This window comes from Phyllobates terribilis, unplaced genomic scaffold (genome assembly GCF_046119375.1).
Source record: "Phyllobates terribilis strain yellow unplaced genomic scaffold, ASM4611937v1 Scaffold_1__5_contigs__length_1240528914, whole genome shotgun sequence".
NCBI classification, from domain to species: Eukaryota; Metazoa; Chordata; class Amphibia; order Anura; family Dendrobatidae; genus Phyllobates; species Phyllobates terribilis.
The window spans coordinates 504,931,099-504,953,801 of NW_027362761.1; the positions used below are offsets into that span (position 1 = coordinate 504,931,099).

At 45.0% G+C, this 22,703-nt stretch overlaps 2 protein-coding genes across 5 annotated transcripts in view; one reads left to right on the forward strand and one right to left on the reverse strand.

The window, feature by feature from the left end:
* SGTB (small glutamine rich tetratricopeptide repeat co-chaperone beta) overlaps positions 1-22,703 on the forward strand; it is a 292,085-nt gene that overhangs the window by 108,935 nt on the left and 160,447 nt on the right. The window lies entirely within an intron of this gene.
* Positions 3,973-22,703, reverse strand: part of NLN (neurolysin) — a 126,725-nt gene continuing 107,994 nt past the window's right edge. Inside the window, exons 10-13 of one of the 4 annotated variants that reach the window (XM_073680224.1) lie at positions 10,397-10,583; positions 8,336-8,464; positions 7,481-7,617; positions 3,973-4,866 (exon numbers count right to left, since the gene is read on the reverse strand). In XM_073680224.1, coding sequence (XP_073536325.1) covers positions 4,735-4,866; positions 7,481-7,617; positions 8,336-8,464; positions 10,397-10,583 — 585 coding nt within the window. In that variant the 3' untranslated portion in view covers positions 3,973-4,734. The remainder of the gene's footprint in view (positions 4,867-7,480; positions 7,618-8,335; positions 8,465-10,396; positions 10,584-22,703) is intronic. The other 3 variants (XM_073680227.1, XM_073680226.1, XM_073680225.1) reach the window with 3 other exon arrangements.

Consider the following 22,703-nt stretch of genomic DNA (forward strand, 5'->3'; position numbering starts at 1 on the left):
ACAAGGCTCAGCATGGAAAGGAACTAGTTAGAGGCGACAGGACATCACAGGCAAGTGGGGACCACTGAAAAAGGAAAGCTTATATGTTCGGGAAACAGTGTCCAGCGAGAAGGGGGCCTTGTGACAAGGTAGCAACGTCTCTACAAGCGGCCCCTGGGACTGATATAGGCAAGGACTCAGGCTATCAGGGTCACAGCGACACACCAGGACCCGTATGACCCTACCCCTAGGAATATGCAAGCATTTCCTCATTGCTTTGCTGTACCTATTACCGGGAACCAAATGCTAACTATAACTCTGGGAGGGAGCTGGTGTGTTGTGTGAAGGGCGATGGAGAATGCATAACCTGTTATCCCCTGTTCACCAGTTTGGCCGTGCATAAAAAGGACATTGCTTGTAAGAACTGGTCTGGCCTAATGACTGTAACAGTCAAAGAGCGTGATACTGCACCCAGTGTAACAGAATGGACGATGGAGGTAGCAGATTCAGGGGTAATGTTGTACATGCACACCCACCGCACTCAATTTTCTGTAACTAGACCCGGCGTGGAAAGGGCAGCCCACTCACACGACTACCGTCGGTGAACAGCTTACATGTTTGAAGTTTTTTTTTTTTGTAATCTGAGAGCAGCATAATGTAGGGGCAGAGACCCTGATTACAGGGATGTGTCACTTACTGGGTAGTATTTTGCCATTTCAATACAATAAGTAATTTAATCAGCAGATTATCACTACAGGACAACTGCCTCCTACACCAACCACTCCTCACCACTGATTAGCAGCTCTCTGGCACTTTACAGTGCACACAGAAAGCGGCCAATCAGTGATGTGGACAGGGTTATACAGGGCTCAGTGTTCAGAGCTCTGCTAGATCTGCAGCAGAGAAAACTGTGACTATCGCAACTGTTGCACTCAGTAATCTAAGTCATACATCACTGGAATCAGAATCTATGTCCCTATATCATGCTGCTGTCAGATTACCTAGCAAAAACCTTCGAACAGATTCCCTTTCCTTTAATGGGGAAAATGGACAAGAGTCGACTTTATGAGACCACCCATTTTAAGGATCTAATCATGGCCACATAAAACATGTTCATCAACTGTCGGGTAAAGGAGTTGAAAAAGATCTGTCCTCATCTGCTTATTGATGGTTTCCATGTAACAATAGATGTTGCTCTACTCCACACACAAAATAAACTGAAAAATAATAGTAAATGGTTAAATAATTACATGCTGATTAAAGGTGGAGATAGACTATAGAGCAAGTACAAATCTGTGTATATCATGTGTATCAAAAGAAATCTTATTTTATCCCTAACTATATTTAAATCAAGTGAAATCCGGCCTCTCATGTAACCTTCCCCAGTTGTCCCTGGGAAGTCTGAGGTGTAACAGATCCCCCTTGGCCGACCTGAAGAACATAAATCTGAGCAGCCCTGTCTGTCTGTCTGCCAGCCGCTCCTCGGGGACTTTGGAGTTTAGAATGTAATATTCATATACGGCCAACACAACTTGGCTTCAATGTGTGACCTCCAACGTAATTAAAGTAACTGAAGCATCTATGATAGTGTCAGGCCTTCTTATTAGAAGGAGCTTTGTGAGTTACAATCTCATTTCCAATTATATGAGGGCAAATTCTAGGTCCTGATTATCACAATGGTAATTAAAATGCACCCACTGCAGTCTCACCTATAAATACATGATTTACAAATGTTTTCCTGGACAGATTATTTGTTTTCAAGTTATTAAAGTGGTTGTCCCAAATAAAGGCAGGCTAAAGTTTCCTATGTAGTGATCATGTGCGACTACTACTCCGGTAGGCAGAGAATGGTGCAGTGGTTGCACATGCTCAGTAACGCTTCATTCACATGGTTACTTTGGAACCCCAGATCCAGTGATCAGTGGTCAGACCCCAGTGATGACCCAGTTACCATCTATCGTTTGGATAGGTTTTATATGTTGCTTATGGGACAACCTCTTTAATAACTTACAGCTTAGGCTATGTCCCCACGATCAGGAATCAGCAGTGCATTGGATGCAGAATATTTTCGCTGCATCCAAATCACTGCGTTTTATTGCCTCACTTGTTTGTCAGTCCATGCGGCGGATGCACCGCATGTAATGACATTCAATTCTTCAAAATCCGCAGCGTCTCCGCTACAGAGATAGACATGTTGTGGCTCACAAACCCACAAAGCAGGCGAGTTTACGCAGCATCAAATAGAAGCACAGTGGGCATGAGTTTTCTATAAATCTCATCCACTTTGCTTGTAAATGTATAACGCAGCGTTTTGGACGCAGCACAGGTGAACTGCGTCCAAAACGCTGCTATTCCTGGTCGTGGACACATAATAATAATAATCTTTATTTTTTATATAGCTTTACAAAGGGAACCAGTCATGTGGGACAATGCTATTATCCTGCAGATATGGGGTTAATCTAAATAGTGTTATGAAGGTGTGGTATCTGAGAAAAAATTAACTTTATTCCTCCCAGGAATCTAGACGAGCTGGTGAGGCTATAGCCATTGCTAGTAGCACTGTGAGCAGCGGCTGTAAGCACGGACAGCCGGCTCTGCACTAATTTATTGCTGACCCAGCTGTCAGTCAAAGTGTCGGGATGTGCTTACATTTGCCACTCACAGTGATACGAGCAGTGACTGTAGCCTCGCTGGCACATCTGTAAGACTGAAAGCCGGCGGCTCCTGAGAGGAATAAAGTTCATTTTCTCCCAGTAACCAATTTAACTTGCTCTAAGTGGTAAAAGGTCCTGTCTAAGGCTATGTGCCCACGATGCAGAAATGAAGCAGAAAATTTCTGCAGCATTTCTGCATCTCCCTGGCAGAAAAAACGCATGCAGATTGTGCATGCATTTTTCCTGCAGAATACATGCGGATTCACATGCGTTTCCGCATGCAGATTGACAAGCGCTTTCCAGGCGATTAGCATCACTTGAAAAGTGCTTGACAACTAGGTCACACTATATAAATCCATGCAAACAGCATGGATTTATATAGTGTGACCGTAAAACAATATTTAAAATAAAGCTATTCTCACCCCCGATGCCCCGGAGTGTGCTGCAGCGCTCGTTCCTGGCTGCCGGCATATCGCGAGACACAGCGGTGAATGGCCTACGGTCACTAACGTCACCGAAGGTCCTTCAGCGCTGCCGGCATGCAGAGAGAAGGCGTCGGAAAGGTGAATATAAACTTACTTTATTATTTTATTCTTTTTTTTACAGGTACAATGGTACCCAGGAATGGATGAGTCTTCTCTCCTCCAGACCTGGGTACCATCCGTACATTGAATTGCATATTATCCGCGTGTACAAATGTACAGACATGGATTCTATGCGTCTCAATGCAAGTCAATGGCGGAGCTTCCGCAAAATTAATGAACATGCTGCGGATTTATGAGCGCTGCAGAAACGCTGCGGAAAAATCCATCGCATGGGCATTGACATTGCGGAATGCCATTGGGGACCATGGGGTGCGGAATGCCATTGGGGACCATGGGGTGCGGATTACAAAGCGTTTTTAATGCGTTTCCGCTGCGGAAATTCCGCAGCGGAAACGCATGAAAAACGCATCGTGGGCACGCAGCCTAAAGGTTGTCTGAAAGCAAGCTGATCATCCACTGCCCTGCTGCTGAAATTCCAAGCAGTCAGCTCAAATGTGTGAGGAAATCTGGCAGCAACTGCTCAATTTCCCTGCAGTGCCACCAAAGGAGATATTAAGCATTACACTGTCCGTTCAATACACAAACTAATTGGGTCCTCCAGAGCAAGAGACAATTTCTGTAGCCACTTGACACTGTGGCTAACAGATTAGGAGCCGCACTTTCAGCACAAAGGCCAGGCACCTTCTTAAAGTCATTAACCAACACATTAACTCCATACCTGTAGGTTAACAGCATTATCTGATGTGACAGATTCCCTTTAAAAAGTTAATTTTCCTGTTACATCAGGCACAACATAAACATTTCTCAGTTGCAAGATTTTTTTTTACATGCTCCTGTATGTACAGTAGATATTGCCATTACACATTTATTATGTTGCCCTTCTGATGTTAATATTTCACCGATCCTTGCTGGCTCATGTGATAACTATCATAAATACTATACAATTAAATAAGGCTACCAAACAGTGTTGCCTCTGTAGTAAAAAGGAGCTGACAGAGTTGTGGTACAGCCGAGGACATTGCATGTAGGGTCTTTATTTTGGCTGTGCACTGAGAAGACACTAGGTCCTTGGTACCTCCCTTCTAGTAATCGTTGGGGGTCCCAGCAGTATGGCCCCAGTGAGCAGACATTTCTCACCCTTGTTAAGTTATCATAAACCGTAGACAACTTCCCCATATGCCACACACGTGAGAATACGCGCATGCACTTTATAAAGTCATGCTACAACTTTTCAACAGTCCATAACCAAAATTTTACTGTTTTTGACCACAAAAGCTTGACGACAAGTGAAATAAAAAGTCCAGCTTTCGAGTCATTTCTACCCGCTGGACTGTAAGACACGCAGTAGGGGCAGTGAAGTTTTGTAGAAAACGTAAACCTGATTGTTCTACCTTTCATCTACAAGCCACAGATGATGTAGAAATTGACTATTTTATGTGCCTTTAAGACACATTTGGCATAACCTTGCAACACCTTGCTGTAGGATTTGGCACATCGTCAAAACTGGTTAATTTTCAAAAGGTCTATCAGAAAACACAGTAAGGAGGAATATTATTTTAAGGGCTCAGTCCTTTACTCAAGAGAAATGCTTTTTGGTTTGGCTCACGACCTAAGAACCTTCGCAGTAAATCCATGCCGTCTACAGAACCTCCGGGTTTTAGGATAAGGTTTCTGTATTTCAAGCCAACCTAGAGGAGAGAAAGAATATCAGGTCATACAATCGGGTGGATAGGGAGAGCACAGTTGAGAATGGAGGGGGGAAAGGTGGCAGAGATTAATTGGTCTACACGAGATCTCCAAATATCCTTAATGACTCCTTCCTCTTCCAATAACACATTGCACTAAAACAAAAACCTAGAGTTATCTAAGGCAAAGTGAAGGTAAAAGGGGTTAAAGGGAACCAGACAGCTGATTCATGCTGCCCAAACTACGGGCTGCCTCTTTTAATCTAAAAAGATGCGGTATGTTAAAGAAAACAAACTTTTACAAGCTGGTGAGAGCCATGATGGCAGAAGAACTAGCCCAAGAGGCAGGTCCTTGGAGGCTTCACCCAATACACTCACATAGGAAGAGACCTGTCAATAAAGGGAAGAGGAGGTCCTACACAAATGCTATATTCACACGTACATGTATCACGGTCTGAGGACGGACTTGCCGTGGGTCTCTTGACCCAAAATTTACACACATAGTATAGGAGACTGTCAAGTTCAGGTCAGGAGATCAGCAGGCAACATCATGCAGCCTAAGGCTGATAGTGGGAGGTCATCAATCTAGTAAGTTCAACTTGATAGGAGGATTGCAGAAAACGCTTTTTTTTTTTCCAGCCACTGAAAAAGCATTGTGGTGCTGGGCTGATCTCTAGAACCAAGGAGACTATATAGTAATCAATTGATCGAGTGATCAGATGCGGCCCCCTGCAGGGAAAGTGTAGCACAACATGACAGGTATTCAAATATATGAGCCGCCATGTAATGCAGTAAGCTTTTTCATCTCTCCTTGCGGACGCACTCATCCCCTTGTGAAATCCATATTCTCCAATAGTAAATACAGTGGTGTGAAAAAAGTGTTTTCCCCTTCCTGATTTCTTATTCTTTTGCTTGTTTGTCACACTTAAATGTTTCAGATCACAAAACAAATTTAAATATTAGACAAAGATAACACAAGTAAACACAAAATGCAGTTTTTAAATGAAGATCTTTATTAAGGAGAAAAAGAAATCCAAACCTACAGGGCCCTGCTGAAAAGTGATTTCCCCCTAAACCTAATAACTGGTTGGACCAGCCTTAGCAGTAGCAACTGCAATCAAGCGTTTGCGATAACTGAAAATGAGTCTTTTACAACGCTCTGGAGGAATTTGCAGAATTGTTATAATCCAGCCACATTGGAGGGTTCCAGAGCATGAACCGCCTTTTTAAGGTCATGCCACGGCATCTCAATCGGATTAAGGTCAGGACTTTGACTAGGCCACTTCAAAGTCTTAATTTTGTTTTTCCCAAGCCATTCAGAGGTGGCCTTGCTGGTGTGTTTTGGATCATTGTCCTGCTGCATAACCCAAGTGCGCTTCAGCTTGAGGTCACGAACAGATGGCTGGACATTCTACTTCAGTATTTTTTAGCAGACAGCAGAGTTCATGGTTCCATTTACAACAGCAAGTCTTCCAGGTCCTGAAGCAGCAAAACAGCCCCAAGGCCATCACACTACCACCACATTTTACTGTTGGTATGATGTTCCTTTTCTGAAATGTTGTGTTACTTCTACGCATACACCTTCCAAAAAGTTCAACTTTTGTCTCATCAGTCCACAGAGTACTCTCCGAAAAGTACTGGCGATCATCAAGATGTTTTGTGGCAAAAGTGAGACGAGCCTTTATGTTCTTTTTGCTCAGCAGTGGTTTTCGTCTTTGAACTCTGCCATGCATGACATTTTTGTCCAGCCTCTTTCTTATGGTGGAGTCATGAACACTGACCTTAACTGAGGCAAGTGAGGCCTGCAGTTCTTGTTATGGGGTCATGGGGGATGTTGTTATGGGGTCATTTGTGTGGCTAGGGAAATTGAACTCCGCTTCCCAAAGATGTGATAAACCACTGTTAATTTATGTTTTAAGGGGGAGCAAACACTTTTTCACACAGGGCCCTATAGGTTTGCATTTATTTTTCCCTTAATGATAAGGACCTTCATTTAAAAACTGCATTTTGCATTTACTTGTGTTATCTTTGTTTGATATTTAAATTTGTTTTGTGATCTGAGACATTTAAATGTGACAAACATGCAAAAAATAAGAAATCAGGAAGGGGGCAAACTGTTTTTCACATCACTGTATATGGAGGAGCTGACTTCTTCAGAAAAGCTCCTTAAAAGGAGTCTGTCTGCACAAAATGACTGTTCAAACCAAGCCAAGCATATCAGTGCTCCTTCCCACCTACTCGTTTTGCATTAACCTCCACCAATAGCTGGAAAACAAGTGGAAAGGTTTACTGAACTTTGAATGCCTGTGCTTTGTTTGATCAGTCGTTTTGTGCTGAGAGACCTTAATGCCAACTTTTTTTTTTTCATAAGCATCATTTTCCATTGGGAATAAACACATGAATTTTGGAATCTACACAATAATAAAATTATACAGAAATTGTTCATTTCTCCCTTTATATTGTTTTTGATGTATCTTGGATAGATACAATTGTCAAAGGATTTTTAGTCTCACTTTTATTTTGTTGAATAATACTCAAGTGAAATGTCATTGAAGAAACAGTCGATTGAAGGACAAGGACTCTTTCTCCTTGCTTTAAAGAATGTAATAGGACTTACCTCTGGGTTCATTATTCCTTGCTGTTTAAAGCAACTATAAAATATATCCATGGAGAAGACTTCACTCCACAAGTAGCCATAATATTGTCCATCATATCCCCCAGCCAGGTGACCAAAAGTAGCTGGCATGTTGGTACCTACATTACAAAGACTCCAAAAATCAGATCAAGTGAAAATACAAGCAGACGCCTTCCCTCTGCTATGTAGTGATAGTAGCCATTTTCTGCATAGTGTGATTGGATTTCTATTTAAAACATTCAGTCTTATTGATTATAAGCCACATCAAAAAAATCTGTTTAAATGGGTTGTCCACCTTTGGGTACAATTTTCTTTTTCTTCTTTAAAGGGAATCTGTCACCCCCTGGGCAATATCAGACCTCTACTATGGGCATACAGGTGATAGAAAAGTAAATCTATACATACCGGTATTGCCCATAGCAGAGGTCTGATTGCAGAGAAATCTAGTTTTATAAAGTCTGTTTTCCAGAGGCTTGGCGTCCGGGGTAGAGACCTGGGCCGCTGGGCAGGAGGAGAGCGGGCTGCGCCGCTGGGCAGGAGGAGAGCGGGCTGCGCCGCTGCATAGTTCTTTCAGTGATCGGGAAGGAAGTTGCCTCCGGAACTATAAGATGCGTACACTTTTGTGCAATTTTTTTATTGCTATAAAAGTTAGTCTTTTAGTCCAAAAGTTACGGTTTTAATAATGGTATGAAAAACAGTTAGTTTTTGCAAAAAAAAAAATAAATTAAATTTTATAATAAACCTGTTTATGGGCACCGACAAGTTTAAGATGAATTTATAATATTTTAGCTGCACTTTTGGCTTATATAGACAAGGACTATGTGACTGATACAGTACCTGGTGTAGCTGATATCCCCAGTATCTCCTGGGAATACTTGGCATATTCACTGGCTGTGTCAGCTGATGACTTTGTGTGGAGAGACTGGTCTAGTTTACTGAGAACAATCTGGCGAAGAGTCAGAAGACCTGAGACATAAAAAAAAAATGCAAGATTTATGCATATATAGAGCAAGGCCACCACGAGAACAGACACAGTACTTACATGAGGACGGGTGTGGGTTTTACCTTTGGAGTTAGGGGTATATCATTTGGGGTGAGAGAAAGACGCATTGAATCATGAATGATTAGAGATAGAACTCCCTTATAAAAAGATTTAGTCTTTCCTCTATAGATCATAATGAGCAGACAAGCCCAGAAGGATTCCAGCACAGGGTACTCGTATCTCCAATCCTCCCCTGTCCACAAGACTATGGAGCTGAATGAAGCGATAGGTTGTGCACGCACCCGTGACTTTATCCAGATGTGACACTTCACTGTCACAGCCTTGATCAGTGACTGGGCACAAGTGTGAGCCGCTGCTCCAATCATCTCCTCTTGGAAGCGGCCTTGCAGCCGGGGAGAACTGGTCTCCGCATTCTGTTGACCCATGGGGGTCCAAGCGATCGGACCCACAGCAATCTAACAGATGCCATCTATCCGACAAATAGACGATAAAAGGGGTACTATAGCCAAAACAAGTTAAGTGCTGCAAATTAGTAGGAACTAATAGCAGGGGTGAAAAACGGCAGTCAGAAAAGATACTCGCAGGAATTGGTGACCCTACAATGAAGCGGCATACGCCACACTCTTAACATGGGACATAGCCACAGCATCTTTTCTCCAGCGGAAAGCAAGTCTGATGCCACTTACTTTATTTATTTTTTATTGTCTCACAGTAATTAAAAAAACAGGCTGTAGTGTGGGTGTGGGAGCAGAGTGGAAATGGGAAGCAAAGAATGTGGGGGTTTAATCAGGATTGTTGATGGCTGCAGGGTGTCAATGTGGAGAAACTAGTGGGGTCCTGAGATGCTGATGGCTGCAGGGTGTCAATGTGGACAAACAAGTGGGGTCCTGAGATGTTGATGGCTGCAGGGTGTCAATGTGGAGAAACTAGTGGGGTCCGGAGATGTTGATGGCTGCAGGGTGTCAATGTGGAGAAACTAGTGGGGTCCGGAGATGTTGATGGCTGCAGGGTGTCAATGTGGAGAAACTAGTGGGATCCTGAGATGTTGATGGCTGCAGGGTGTCAATGTGGACAAACTAGTGGGGTCCTGAGATGCTGATGGCTGCAGGGTGTCAATGTGGAGAAACTAGTGGGGTCCTGAGATGCTGATGGCTGCAGGGTGTCAATGTGGACAAACAAGTGGGGTCCTGGGATGTTGGTGGCTGCAGGGTGTCAATGTGGAGAAACTAGTGGGGTCCGGAGATGTTGATGGCTGCAGGGTGTCAATGTGGAGAAACTAGTGGGGTCCGGAGATGTTGATGGCTGCAGGGTGTCAATGTGGAGAAACTAGTGGGGTCCTGAGATGCTGATGGCTGCAGGGTGTCAATGTGGAGAAACTAGTGGGGTCCTGAGATGCTGATGGCTGCAGGGTGTCAATGTGGACAAACAAGTGGGGTCCTGGGATGTTGGTGGCTGCAGGGTGTCAATGTGGAGAAACTAGTGGGGTCCGGAGATGTTGATGGCTGCAGGGTGTCAATGTGGAGAAACTAGTGGGGTCCGGAGATGTTGATGGCTGCAGGGTGTCAATGTGGAGAAACTAGTGGGGTCCTGAGATGCTGATGGCTGCAGGGTGTCAATGTGGAGAAACTAGTGGGGTCCTGAGATGCTGATGGCTGCAGGGTGTCAATGTGGACAAACAAGTGGGGTCCTGGGATGTTGGTGGCTGCAGGGTGTCAATGGGGAGTGATGAGCGGAGGAAATGCTGGTTTCTATCTTCAGGTTTCTATGAGAAGGATGGAGCGAGTGGCATGATGACACTTCATTTCATATTACGCACAGATGATGCGACTGATGTAATATTTAGTAAAATCATTCTTAGAATATAAGTGCATATAAATGATGTACGGTGCATTTACCTGTGTTGGCCAGTCTGGATTCAATTAATTTGTCCAGCAGCTCATCTGGTATTGGACTGCCATCTACATAATGTGCGGACATCCTCTGTAAGGCCTGTTTCTCCCACACCCAGTTCTCCAGCATTTGTGATGGCACCTCAACAAAATCAGTTTCAACATTTGTCCCGCTAAATCGAGCAAACTTTGTCTAAGAAAGGAAAAAAATAATAAATCCCGTTATAAAAACAAATACTATATAATTTATAACAATTATTATTACTATGTACAGCAAGAACAGACCAATAATTGTGCTCACTGCAAAGTTAAAGCCATCAAAGTTATCAAGACTTAAGGATGGTTGAGTTCAGAAAACTCCATTTTTGATTAGGGGGATTCTGAATTAATATTGTTGATCCTGCCTGCACCCTCATTGATCAGAGAGAAGAGTTGCACATCTTCTGATCAGTCCGCTGACTGCCCATTTAATTCGGAGATAACCATGTGTTGGTGCTGCAGGACTGGGATCACCAAATTGATATTCATCAAACATATTAACACTTACAAAATTACTTTTGCTGAGAACCAAAAGATCATACCATTTTGGCTAAGATTAGATGTAATTTTAATCAGAGGCTTGGATGGCAGCTACTTGCAATAAGCAGGTACATAAAGAACAAAGTGATTTAGACCAGAGTGCACTCCGGGTGGCACAACAGTTAGCTTGAAAGCCCAAGTGAAATGTGACCTGGGAGTATCACAACCCACTTAATGAGTAGGGAGCACTTGGCACTTCTTTTTTCACACTCCTTCAGCACACTCACTTGAATTTTAGTTCCTTTTTTGGGGCTAAGCTCTAATATGTGGAATTTTTGTGGGTGTCTCTTCTAAGGGCATATGTGACCATCAAGTTCCCCACTCCCAGTAAACTGGCTTCCCATTTTAGTGAATCCAACTCGGGGACTAGGTCACTAGTTCCTGACTCTTTGGGGCCATTCTGGCTTGGGTAGTTGGGGAATAGGTTGGGAGCCCTCTCCTTTTTTGGAGAGTATCTGCGAGAAAACATATCTGACTGAGCAAATGTGTGTGTGACACTTGGGTGAAGAAAATAGGATCACGAGAAACAAAACTTGGGAATCGGTCACAGTAAAAGAAACCTCCGCATAAACACTCTTAAATGCATGGCTAAATAAAAATCTAACTGTAAAATATCTTTTTTTTTTTTTTGGCCCATAGCTGTCCCCTAAAACTGTCAATCATCGGGGCTAACAGTGGAGCAAATATATATTCTCCTCTTGTGATGCATTGAACGAGATCCTAAACAGGGTGACAAGGGTCAAACAACCAGTATGGGGCATCTACCTAAAATATGAACTAGCACTTTAAATACAAATTCATTACAGAAATCTAATAAAGAGTATTTATTATTATACATAATCAAAGCACAACAGTAAGAAAAAAAAACCAAACAAGGACAAATTAGTTTGAGCGCAAGTGTTCGTTACTCGAGTTTGCACCGACCATCACGGGTGCTCAAGTGATATGTTCGCATCCTCGGGGCCGCATGTTTCTCGACTATTAGACAGCCACAAAACATGCTGGGATTACCCGTGTATGTCAAGCAATCCCTGCATGTTTTGTGACTAACAGCCGAGAAACATGCGGGGTGGGGACTCGAACATGTCACTCAAGCACCTGCGATACTCTGTGCATACCCCTGCACCCTCGGCAAACTCAAGTAACGAGCACTTGCACTCATCACTAATGCAGTTTTCATACATTGATCCACTGCGGCTAAGCAAAATTTCAAAATTGAACATAAAGGTTCTTAGTAAAAATTTTGATCAAAGTGCATAAGCCCAATATCAAAGCACAGCAACCTCTGTAGTGGGTCCCTCCACTATGAAAATGAAGCAATAATAAGATAGTAACCTACTGGTTAAATCAGGTTTTGTGTTAAAATATATATTTTGCAAAAAAAAAAAAAAAAAAAAGATCCTAGTTACTCACCGGTAACGGGATTTTACAGAGCCCATGACAGCACCACCCTGAGAGAGGGTATCCGCCCACCAAGGACAGGAACCTACTGAATAAAAAGGCGGTACCTCTCTTCCGCATCAGTTTTTGTTTCAGAGCATGAGAGGGCCTCCGAAAAATAGGTTAATACATAACTGCCACCTTTACATTTGTAATAAAACACCTTAAAACGTGCACACCATAGTGATAAGGGGGAGGGAATTAATAGGGTGCTGTCATGGGCTCTGTAAAATCCCCTTACCGGTGAGTAACTAGGATCTTTTCCCCTTCTCCCATGAAAGCACCACCTGATAGATTTATAGAGATCAGACACCAGAGGGAGGGATCACCACTTGCAACACCTTCCTTCCAAAGGATAGATCAGTAGAAGAGGAAAGGTCAAGACGGTAATGTTTGTAGAATGTAGCGGGGGATGACCAAGTTGCCGCCTTACATATGATGTCGATGGGCACATCCACCTTCTCAGCCTAGAAAGCAGCTACCGCTCTGGTGGAGTGGGCCTTCAGGTTCTCTGGAATCGGCAGATTGCTAGAAGAGTATGCTAAGGTAATGGTATCCCTAACCCATCTAGCTATGGTCCCTCTTGTAACCTTAAGCCCTTTCCTAGCCCCCTGAAAGGAGATAAATAAGGCGTCACTTTTCCTCCAGGCCTTCGTCACCTCCAAATACTGGACTAATACCCTCTTAACATCTAAGGTGTGAAGCTTATGTTCCTCAGAATCCCTAGGGTTAGGATAGAAGGAAGGGAGAGTGATTACTTGCGTCCTATGGAATTTGGAGGCTACCTTCGGAAGATAGGCCGGGTCTGGTCTTAAGATTACTCTATCCATACACACTTGAGTGAATGGATGGTTAACAGATAGTGCGTGTAAGTCACTAATTCTACGAGCTGATGTCAGAGCTACCAGTATGGCTGTCTTTAAAGTTAGAATTTTTTCTGAAACTTTCTCTAAGGGCTCGAAGGGAGGTTTGGTTAGTGCCTCTAGAACCAAATTAAGGTCCCAAGGAGGCATCCTTGGAGTAGGAATAGGCCTGGATCTACCACAAGCTTTAATGAATCTGATGATCCACCTATTCGCCGCCAAGTCGTAATTATATAGTGCCCCCAGAGCTGATACTTGTACCTTAAGAGTACTGGTGGCTAGTCCCATGCTTAACCCCTTCTGGAGGAATTCTAGTATGGCCCCAATAGGAACCCTCCCTTTGGCGGACTGACCCGAGGTAGACAAACTTAGCCCAGGTTCTACCATAGATCCTAGTCGTTACCGGCTTTCTACTTGCCAGTAGAATAGTAACCAGATCCGGAGAAAACCCCTCTTGCGTCAGTAGTGACCTTTCAAAATCAAGGCCGTCAAATGCAGGCCCGATCTTTGGGGATGGCAGACTGGGCCCTGTCTGAGGAGATCTGGGATGTCCGGAAGAACCCATGGATCCGCTTGGGACATTCTCTTCATCCAAGTGAACCATGGTCTCTTGGGCCAGAACGGGGCGATCAATATAACCCTTGCCTGCTCTTCTCGGATCTTTCTTAGGATGGTAGGGATCAGCATTAAAGGGGGAAAGGCATAGGCCAGAGTGAAATGCCAAGGAATCTGCAGCGCGTCCACCGCAAACGGCCTCTCTTTTGGATTCAGGGAGCAAAAGATTTCGGTCTTTCGATTGTGTCTGTTTGCAAACAGATCTATTTGAGGCTGTCCCCATCAGCCCACAATCTGCTGAAATACGGCTGGATTAAACTCCCACTCTCCCTGTTTTAAGATGTGACGACTCAGGAAATCGGCCTTTATGTTCTCCTCTCCTCTTATATGCAGCGTCGACAGCGTGAACAGCTGACTCTCGGCAAAACGAAAGATCTGATCCGCTACTAACATCAGAGGGAGAGACCTGGTACCCCCCTGATGATTGATGTAGGCGACTGTCGTTTGGTTGTCTGACATTATCCGGATGTGATGACCCCGGAGAAAAGAATTGAACTTTACTAGAGCGTTTCTGGCTGCCAACAGCTCCCTTATGTTGGAGGAGAGACCCGTCTCGCTGTCCGACCAGAGGCCTTGTACAGAATGATCTCTTAGGTGAGCACCCCAGCCTTCTGCACTTGCGTCTGTCGTAATTGTATCCGACACCTGGAAGGACCAAGGAACCCCCAAAGAAAGATTGACCGGAGATCTCCACCAGTCCAGCGAGTTGATTACTACATCCGGAAGAGATATTCTTCCATTCAGGCAACCTCTGAGCCGCCCGTCTGCTGTCAGGATCTCCTGTTGAAGACGTCTGGAATGGAACTGGGCCCACTGAACCGCCGGGATGCAAGATGTCATTGTACCCAATAGAGACATTGCACTCCTCAAGGTCATGGTTGGATTGCTGATAACCCAAGATATTAGGGATCTGATCTTCAGCTTCTTGTCCTCTGGTAGAATACAGGTTTGATTTTCTGAATCCAAAATGAGACCCAGAAAAGATTGAACCCTCCTTGGTTCCAGTCTTGACTTTCTAAATTTAACAGCCAACCCAAGCCTTTTAGACTGGCCATGACGTCCGCCAGAGCACAGAGTTGTTTTGATCTGCCCACACTAAGAAATCGTCCAGATAAGGGATGACCAGGATATCTTTTTCCCTTAAATGTGCTGTGATTTCCAGGATAATTTTTGTGAAAACTCTTGGAGCCATGGAGATGCCAAAGGGAAGAGCTGCAAACTGAAAATGCCTTACGTGCTTGCCGAACTGTACAGCTACCCTCAGAAACTGTTGATGTGCTGCAAAGATTGGAATATGGTAATAGGCGTCCTTCAGATCGAGGACGCATATATAACAGTTCGGAAGCAACATCTTTATGGCAGACTTTATTGATTCCATCTTGAACGGCCTGTAGATCAAATGGTCGTTCAGTTTCTTCAAGTTGGCAATGGTTCTGAAGGAGCCATCCGGCAGGTGTTTCCACTAGAACACCCTTCACAACCAGAGAGAGAACTTCCTGCTGCAGGGCTATCTGCTCCGTTAGGCCTCTGGGGGATGAAATCCTGACGGTGTTCCTGGGCATGTTCTTGAACTCCAATTTGAGCCCCCTCCTGATTATCCCTAAAACCCAAGTAGTGGACGAAATTTTTTCCCAGGCGGGCAGGAAGTGGGACAACCTTCCTCCCACCTGGGGAGGACTGTCACTTAGGGGCTTTCTTATTCTCGGAGGATAGACCCCCAAACATGAAGCCTCTGTTATACGGCTTCCTGTCTCTCCAGCTACTTTGGTCTCTGGGAGCTTTGCTGCGACTGTACTTCCTCTTCCGAAAGGAGCTTTTAAATCGGGGAACAGACACAGTGGGAAACCCATGTTTCTTGTCTGCGGCCTTATCCAGAATATCATCTAGGCCCTTGCCGAACAGGAAGTCCCCCTCACAAGGGATTGAGCACAGTTTAGTCTTTGACTGCACATCCCCTGGCCAGCTCTTGAGCCATAATGCACTACGGGCTGCATTAGAGAGATTTGCAGACCGGGCAGCCAGCCTAACTGAATCTGCCGATGCATCTTCCAGGAATGCAGCCGCCCCCTGCACAAGAGGAAGGTCCGACAGAATCTTCTCCCTCGAGACATTCCCCTTAATCTGGTCTTCCAACTGTTGAAGCCAGATCATCATAGACCTGGCGGTGCAGGTGGCTGCCACTGCCGGTTTAAGAGCCCCTGCTGACGACTCCCAGGCCTGTTTAAGGAAAGACTCTGCCTTTTTATCAAGCGGGTCTTTTAAGGCCCCCAAATCCTCAAAGGGCAGTGTGGATTTTTTTGAGGACTTTGCGATGGCCACATCAATCTTAGGGGTTTTGTCCCATCTAGCTGCATCCTCTTCTTCAAAGGGGTATCTCCGCTTAGAGGAAGAAGGCAGCTGACCCTTCCTCTCCGTTTTTTCCATTCCCTATCTATAAGAGATTTGATTCTTTCATTAACCGGGAATGTGCGTCTCCTCTTCTGGTCTAAGCCCCCGAACATCACATCCTGAACTGTTCTGGGAGCTTTGGTATCAGTAATACCCATAGTCACTCTAATGGCCTTAACCAGTCTCTCAGTATTATCTACCGAAAAACAAGGCCTACCTGCACCATCATCATCTGAAGACTCCGATGACGATGATGAGGAGAGATCAGAGGAGGAAGGAAATTCTTTTGTAAAACGGGACTCTACTGATTCCTCTGAGTCCGAAGAAACCTGCTTCTGCTTCTTCTTCCTGCGTGAGGTTAAGCCTTTTAAAGAATCCCTGACCTCCGTTTGGATTAGATTTTTTAACTCCATAGAAAACCTGGGGGACTCCTCTGCTATGGTTTTCTGGATACAGTCCGAGCAAAGCTTTTTGGCGTAGGAGGTGGGAAGGCTGATTTTACATAATGCACACTCCTTGTTTTTACTCTTAGCACTACACTTCTTTGGCTCCTACCCCCAAGAATTGAAAGGGGAGAGAGAGGAAATCCGAGAAGAGCACATTACTTAAGGTGAGACTTTCACGAAGATCACTCACCACACTGCCGTTCAGACTAGGGTACCGGAGGCGGTGGTTGCCGTTCACATGAGGGCTCCCATCTGGCGGAGGTGGACTGACGAGGTCTTTTCTGACCGGTTATGCCGACACTCGCAAGCCCCCCACTGCTGTGCCTTTGATGATGGGAAGATTCTCGACGTTCCGGTTGCTTAAGCTGCTTACGCTGCTTTGGCGGCTGTGGCTGCTGCTGTTTCTCCTGCGGCGGTGACATCTGCTGCCCAGGTGACTGCGGCTCCTCACTCATTATGACGGGGATGCAGACACCGCCATCTTGATCGCTTCCCATCCTTAAGAAGCATTAGGGCTCCACCTCCTTTAGACTCCTCCCCTTCCGGCAGCGTGCTCTCTCACCCCTCTCTCTTTTTTTTTTTTCCCTCTATCAGCTGGCGCGCTCCACCGCAGGACCCACCCCTGCGCGTGCGCAGCCCAGCGGTACCCGGGGCCGTTGGAGCAGGGATGACCTGAGCATCGCACCCCGCGCAAGCGCAGACCCCGCGCGTGCGCAGCCCGGACTTCCGGCGCGCTACATCATAGGCCATGATGCAACCCTACACGTGCGCAGACCCGGAAGACCTGCCGGCCGGCACGCTCAGTCATGCCACCATGTGAGCGCAGACCCGACCACAGGACACGGATCACGTGGGAGAGGACCCCAGAAGGCAGCCCCCCCCCCCCCCCCGCACGCTGACCCAGGTAGCAGCAACATGGGGCTGGGAACACAGGACCAACTGCTGCTTCTTCACGGCCTCCAAGCCGCATCGATCCCGGGATCCAAGGTCCAGACCCCACGATCAGGTAGGAGAGGTACCACCTAGAGAGGCTCCCATCAAGGACAGGAACCAAAAACTGATGCGGAAGAGAGGTACCGCTTTTTTATTCAGTAGGTTCCTGTCCTTGGTGGGCGGATACCCTCTCTCCGGGTGGTGCTGTCATGGGAGAAGGGGAAAATATTTCCGTGACAATTTGTATTAAAAATAGCAACTAAATATCTTGTAAGTTTCTGCCTGTAAGTGTAGCCCAGCCTGGCAGTGACTGCCGCTGTAACACTGCACCTGCAGGAGAGCCACACAGGTGCCCAACCCCATTCCTGCTGTCATGCAAAGCTGCCCTGGGCTCTTGGCCACACCAACCTACAAACACAGTAGCAAGTAAATCAATCTTAAAAACTCACCCATCCATGTGGCCTCAGACAACAAACAGAGCAAGGAGGTGGGACCCTAGTTGCAGTAAACTACTAAATGAAAAACACTTGGGCCAATTTAGGCTTTTAGAGGACTATGCCTAGCAGAATGGGTGCTATTGGGAACCTGGGTCACTCCCTCTAGGGGTCTTTTATTGCGGCAGCTGTGCAGTGCTATACTAGAAGGGAACCTATAGTGAAAAAACGCTATTAATCTGCAGATATGGAATTAATCTGCAGGTTAATAGCGTTTTGTAGCCGTGCGGCTGCCGGGAGGAAATTAACTTTATGCCTCATGGTAGCCTCCGGCTTTCAGTCATAGAGGAATGGCAGGCGCAGCTTCATTCACCGCTCAGTACATAATGAGAGGTGGCTGTAACCATGCCCCAGCACTAACTGAAAGCTGGCTCAACAGTGCATCAGTACAGAGCTGTCAGTCAGTGCCAGGGCAGGTTACAGCCGCTGCTCACTATGTACTGAGCGGTGACTAAAGCTGCCGCGCGTCATAATTTAATTTCTTCCCAGGTGCCACACGGCTTCAGAACGCTATTCGGATAGGTGCACAGAGTGAGCTTTTGCAGCGTTTTTTCCACGCGGAAATGGGTCAAAAACGCTAGGTAATCTATGTGCCAGCTAATGCAATGACAATCCTGATGTGCTGCGCACATGATCAGGAATTTTTCTGTCAGGGTTGTCATTGAGTTTAAATCTGCAGAATGTCAATTCTTTGTGCGTTTTTGCAGCGTTTTTCACTCACTGACTTCAATTGAGTCAGTCAAATACTATAAACAGGTATAAAAACATTTGCGGATTTGCTGCGGATTCAATTAAATTCAAGTGAATGGGTCAAAAACGCGGCAAAAACACAGAGAATAGCCTGCGGGAGACTACTCCTCCCATCATCCTTCGGCTGCTCCCGCTGATAATAGCGGGAGCAGGCGCAGCTGAGGGGAGAAGTAGTCTCCTCAGCTGGTGCCTGTGCAGTGTAAAAAAAAAAAAAAATTATAAATAAATCGATATTAAGATGAACACTTTATATTCACCTGTCCGCAGTACCCCGAGTGTCCCACGGCGATCCAATCACCCGGCTGCACGCTATACACTGACCGGAGCGCGATCGCACAGCGCTGCGGGGAAGGAGTTCACTGGAGTTCAATCAGCTGAGAGCTCCGGTGACCTCACTTACGGCACCGATGCTGCGTGAGAATTTTCTCTCACAACACTGATGCAGTAAGTGAGGCCACTGGAGCGATCAGCTGATCATCAGCTGATTGAACTCCAGTGACCTCCGTCCTAGCAGCTCAGCGCTATACACTGACAGGAGTGAGTACACTTCTGTCAGTGTATAGAGTGCTGTCCTCTTCAACAGTGATTGCTGGTGTGACTGCTGTAGAAGTGACCCAGATCGTTGTGGGACACTGGATTATGTCATCACGACGGACAGGTGAGGGATTTAGTTGTTTTTTATTTTTAAATAAATTAAAACCGTGTGCAATTTTAATTAAAATAAGACTTTATTCTGGCCGTGTCCATTTCAAAAACTTTACTACAGGGTTAGTAATGAAGACGCCCTACATTACTAACATGATCTTTATGTCAGCTATCAATACAAGGCGGACAAGAACCCCAACCATATTACCCCACTTGCCACCGCGCCAGGGCAAGTGGGAAGAGCAGAGGCTAAGCGCCAGATTTGGCGCATCTTAAGGATGCGCCAGTTCTGGGGCCACTGAGAGCTGATATTATTAGCCTCGGAGGGGGCCAGGATCCATGGCCCCTTCCCTGGCTATTAATATCAGCTCCCAGCGGTCGGTTTTCCCTCTGCAGGTTGAGAATGATGCGGTAGCCCACGGCATTTTTTTTTAATTTTAGACTATGTGCCCACGATCCGGACGTAGCAGCGCTTTGAACGCAGCATATTTTTGCTGTGTCCAAAACGCTGCATTCTATTGAACGCAGGTAAATCCGCATGTGTTCACTGAACCATGCGGATTTAAACGCATTCAATACATTCTAGTGGTCAAATTTCTGTTGCGCAAGTAACTCTGCAAGTGAATTCCACATGCTGCGGTCCTGAAAGACACGCCGCATGTCAGTGTCCTTGGGTGATTCGCAGCCTCTGATGCACACATAGTGGACATGAGCTTTCTAGAAATTCCATCCACTATACTGTAACATCTGACTGCTGCGAGTTTGATGCTGCATAAATACGCAGCTTTAAACCCGCAGCATATCCTGACCATGGGCACGTACCCAAACTCACCAGCAGCATGTCAATTTCTGTAGACTGTAGACTAGCGTCTCCGCTGCAGATTTTGACCGATTGAAATGTTATTACATGCGGAGAATCCGCATGTACTGACAAAACAAGTACGGCATTAGAACACAGCACAACAAAAACTAGCGGTGCGCACACAGCCTTAAAAGACATAGCAGAAAAAATGGTAGTCATAATTTATCAACACAGGTCAGAAAACTAATGCACTTAAGTGGGGCTGCTGTATCCTGTATGTTTTTTTTTAAAATCTATTATGGTCTTTTTGCTGCGATTTTGCTTTTAAATATTTGTGTAATTTTTGAATGATCTAGTCCAGGCTATAGAGAAATAATGCATCTTTAATCCATGGTAATGTCCATGCCTCATTCCAGTGTGTGTGTCACATTAGCACTTATACATTCTGCTTGTGTTCCCTTTTCGCATACGTCCAGCAGCGTTTTCTGATACAGAAGCGCTCAGATCAGTCCACAAAACAGAAGGGATTACCATGGTATATTGACAAAAAAAAAAAAGGAACAAATAGAGCATGGTGCGGGGATACAGAAATGAGTCACCACACCATAATTGACTCCAGCGTCTCAAGTGTCAGTATATTAGCACATCCTGTGTCAGAAGAATGAAGAAGAATGAGATCATCTCTCCTCCAGCAGAAAGCTTATAAGGTTGGTGATGTGGCCTTTACCATCTTCAGAAGTTAACCACAAACTGACTGTATCATATTGCACAGGAAATTAATGCTCTCCAATGGGGGTCTGTTGCTTTTTACCTGTTCATTAATTAAAATCAATTTACCTTTATTGCAAGTGTTGCACTAGGCAGATTTTTAGAACCACAACTCTGCATGTACCACATCGTAGTATTATATACTATATATGCTATTGCTGTTTTTTGTATAATATTGTTTACCCCAATTGTTTTCTTTAAGGAAAAATCATATGTAAAAAAAATAAAAAAAAATAATGTCATTACACACAGATAAAAACTATTCTTTTTTCTATTTATAGAGCAAGTTACAGATCAGTTTTTCTGAAACAAACTATCAAATCTTCTGTATAGACTTTTCGATAAATAATGAACCTCTTGCTGTTTACAGCCACCACTAGGGGGAGCCTAGTAGCTTACTGCTTTTTGCACATACAGTATGTAAAAAACTCCCCCTAGTGGTAGCTGCATGTACTCAGAACGCTATTTAAATGGGTTTCTCCCAAAAAGACATTTATAGTTTATTGGCGATAAATATCTGATCGCTGGGCGCCCCACCATTGGTAAGTCCATCAATTATAAAGACAGATCCCAATCCCATTTTTTGCTTGTATATTTCACGTCAATTAGGACTGAATCAATCGACATGAATGTGCATGACCGCTGCCGCTTTATTATATATTTCTACAGGACTGACAGCAGATTGCCTAGCTGGAATCATAAACTGCTTATTTTATTAGTTATGAAAGGTTTCAAACAGGATTATACAGGCAGTCCTACATGGATTTTCAAAGTAAATAAACCAGCCTCATCAGGTTAAAGTGATCTATTTTATAATGATGTGCTGTTTCTGGTGTGAAATCTGGTGATAGATCCACTATGAATAAATAATTTACTTAAAAAGTTAACATTTAAAATATTCTAACAGAAAGTACAGTACAGGTGCTGCCCCATGCTGCCGATCAGTGAGAGTCTGAGGGCCAAGCCTTCCACCGCTTTAAGCACCTTATGAGCAGTGTGCATAGAGTGTTGTATGGACCCATAGACTTACTATTGAGCCTGTACATGCTATCTTTCGGTGCCCATGCAGAAGCTGCACAGTTCAGAGATATGCCATGAGTGATCGGTGGTGGTCTCAGGTCCCAAACTCCCACAGATTGGCAGCACATAGGTGCCACAATAACACAGAATAATTGTATTCAAGGATAGGTACCTTTTAAAGGGAACCTGTTATGTCCCCAAACATTATAAATCTGCAGATATGGTGTTAATCTGCAGGCTAAAACAGCCCCACCGCCGGACTGAAGGCCCGGCAGCCTCCGGCTTTCAGTCATAGAGGTGCGGCCGGCACGCAGTATACAGGGAGAGCCGGCTGTTAGCAGTCTCTGCCGCATATCAGAGCAGAGACGGCTGTCAGTCAGTGCCAGGGGCACTTTACAACCGTCCCGCACTATGTACTGAGCAGTGATGGAGCCGCGTCTCCATGACTGAAAGCCGGAGGCTGCTGGGAGGAATAAAGTTCATTTTCTCCCTGAAGCTGGATGTGTGACTGCCTCCCAATGCTATTAACCTGCAGATTAACCCCATATCCGCAAGTTACTAGCATTTGGG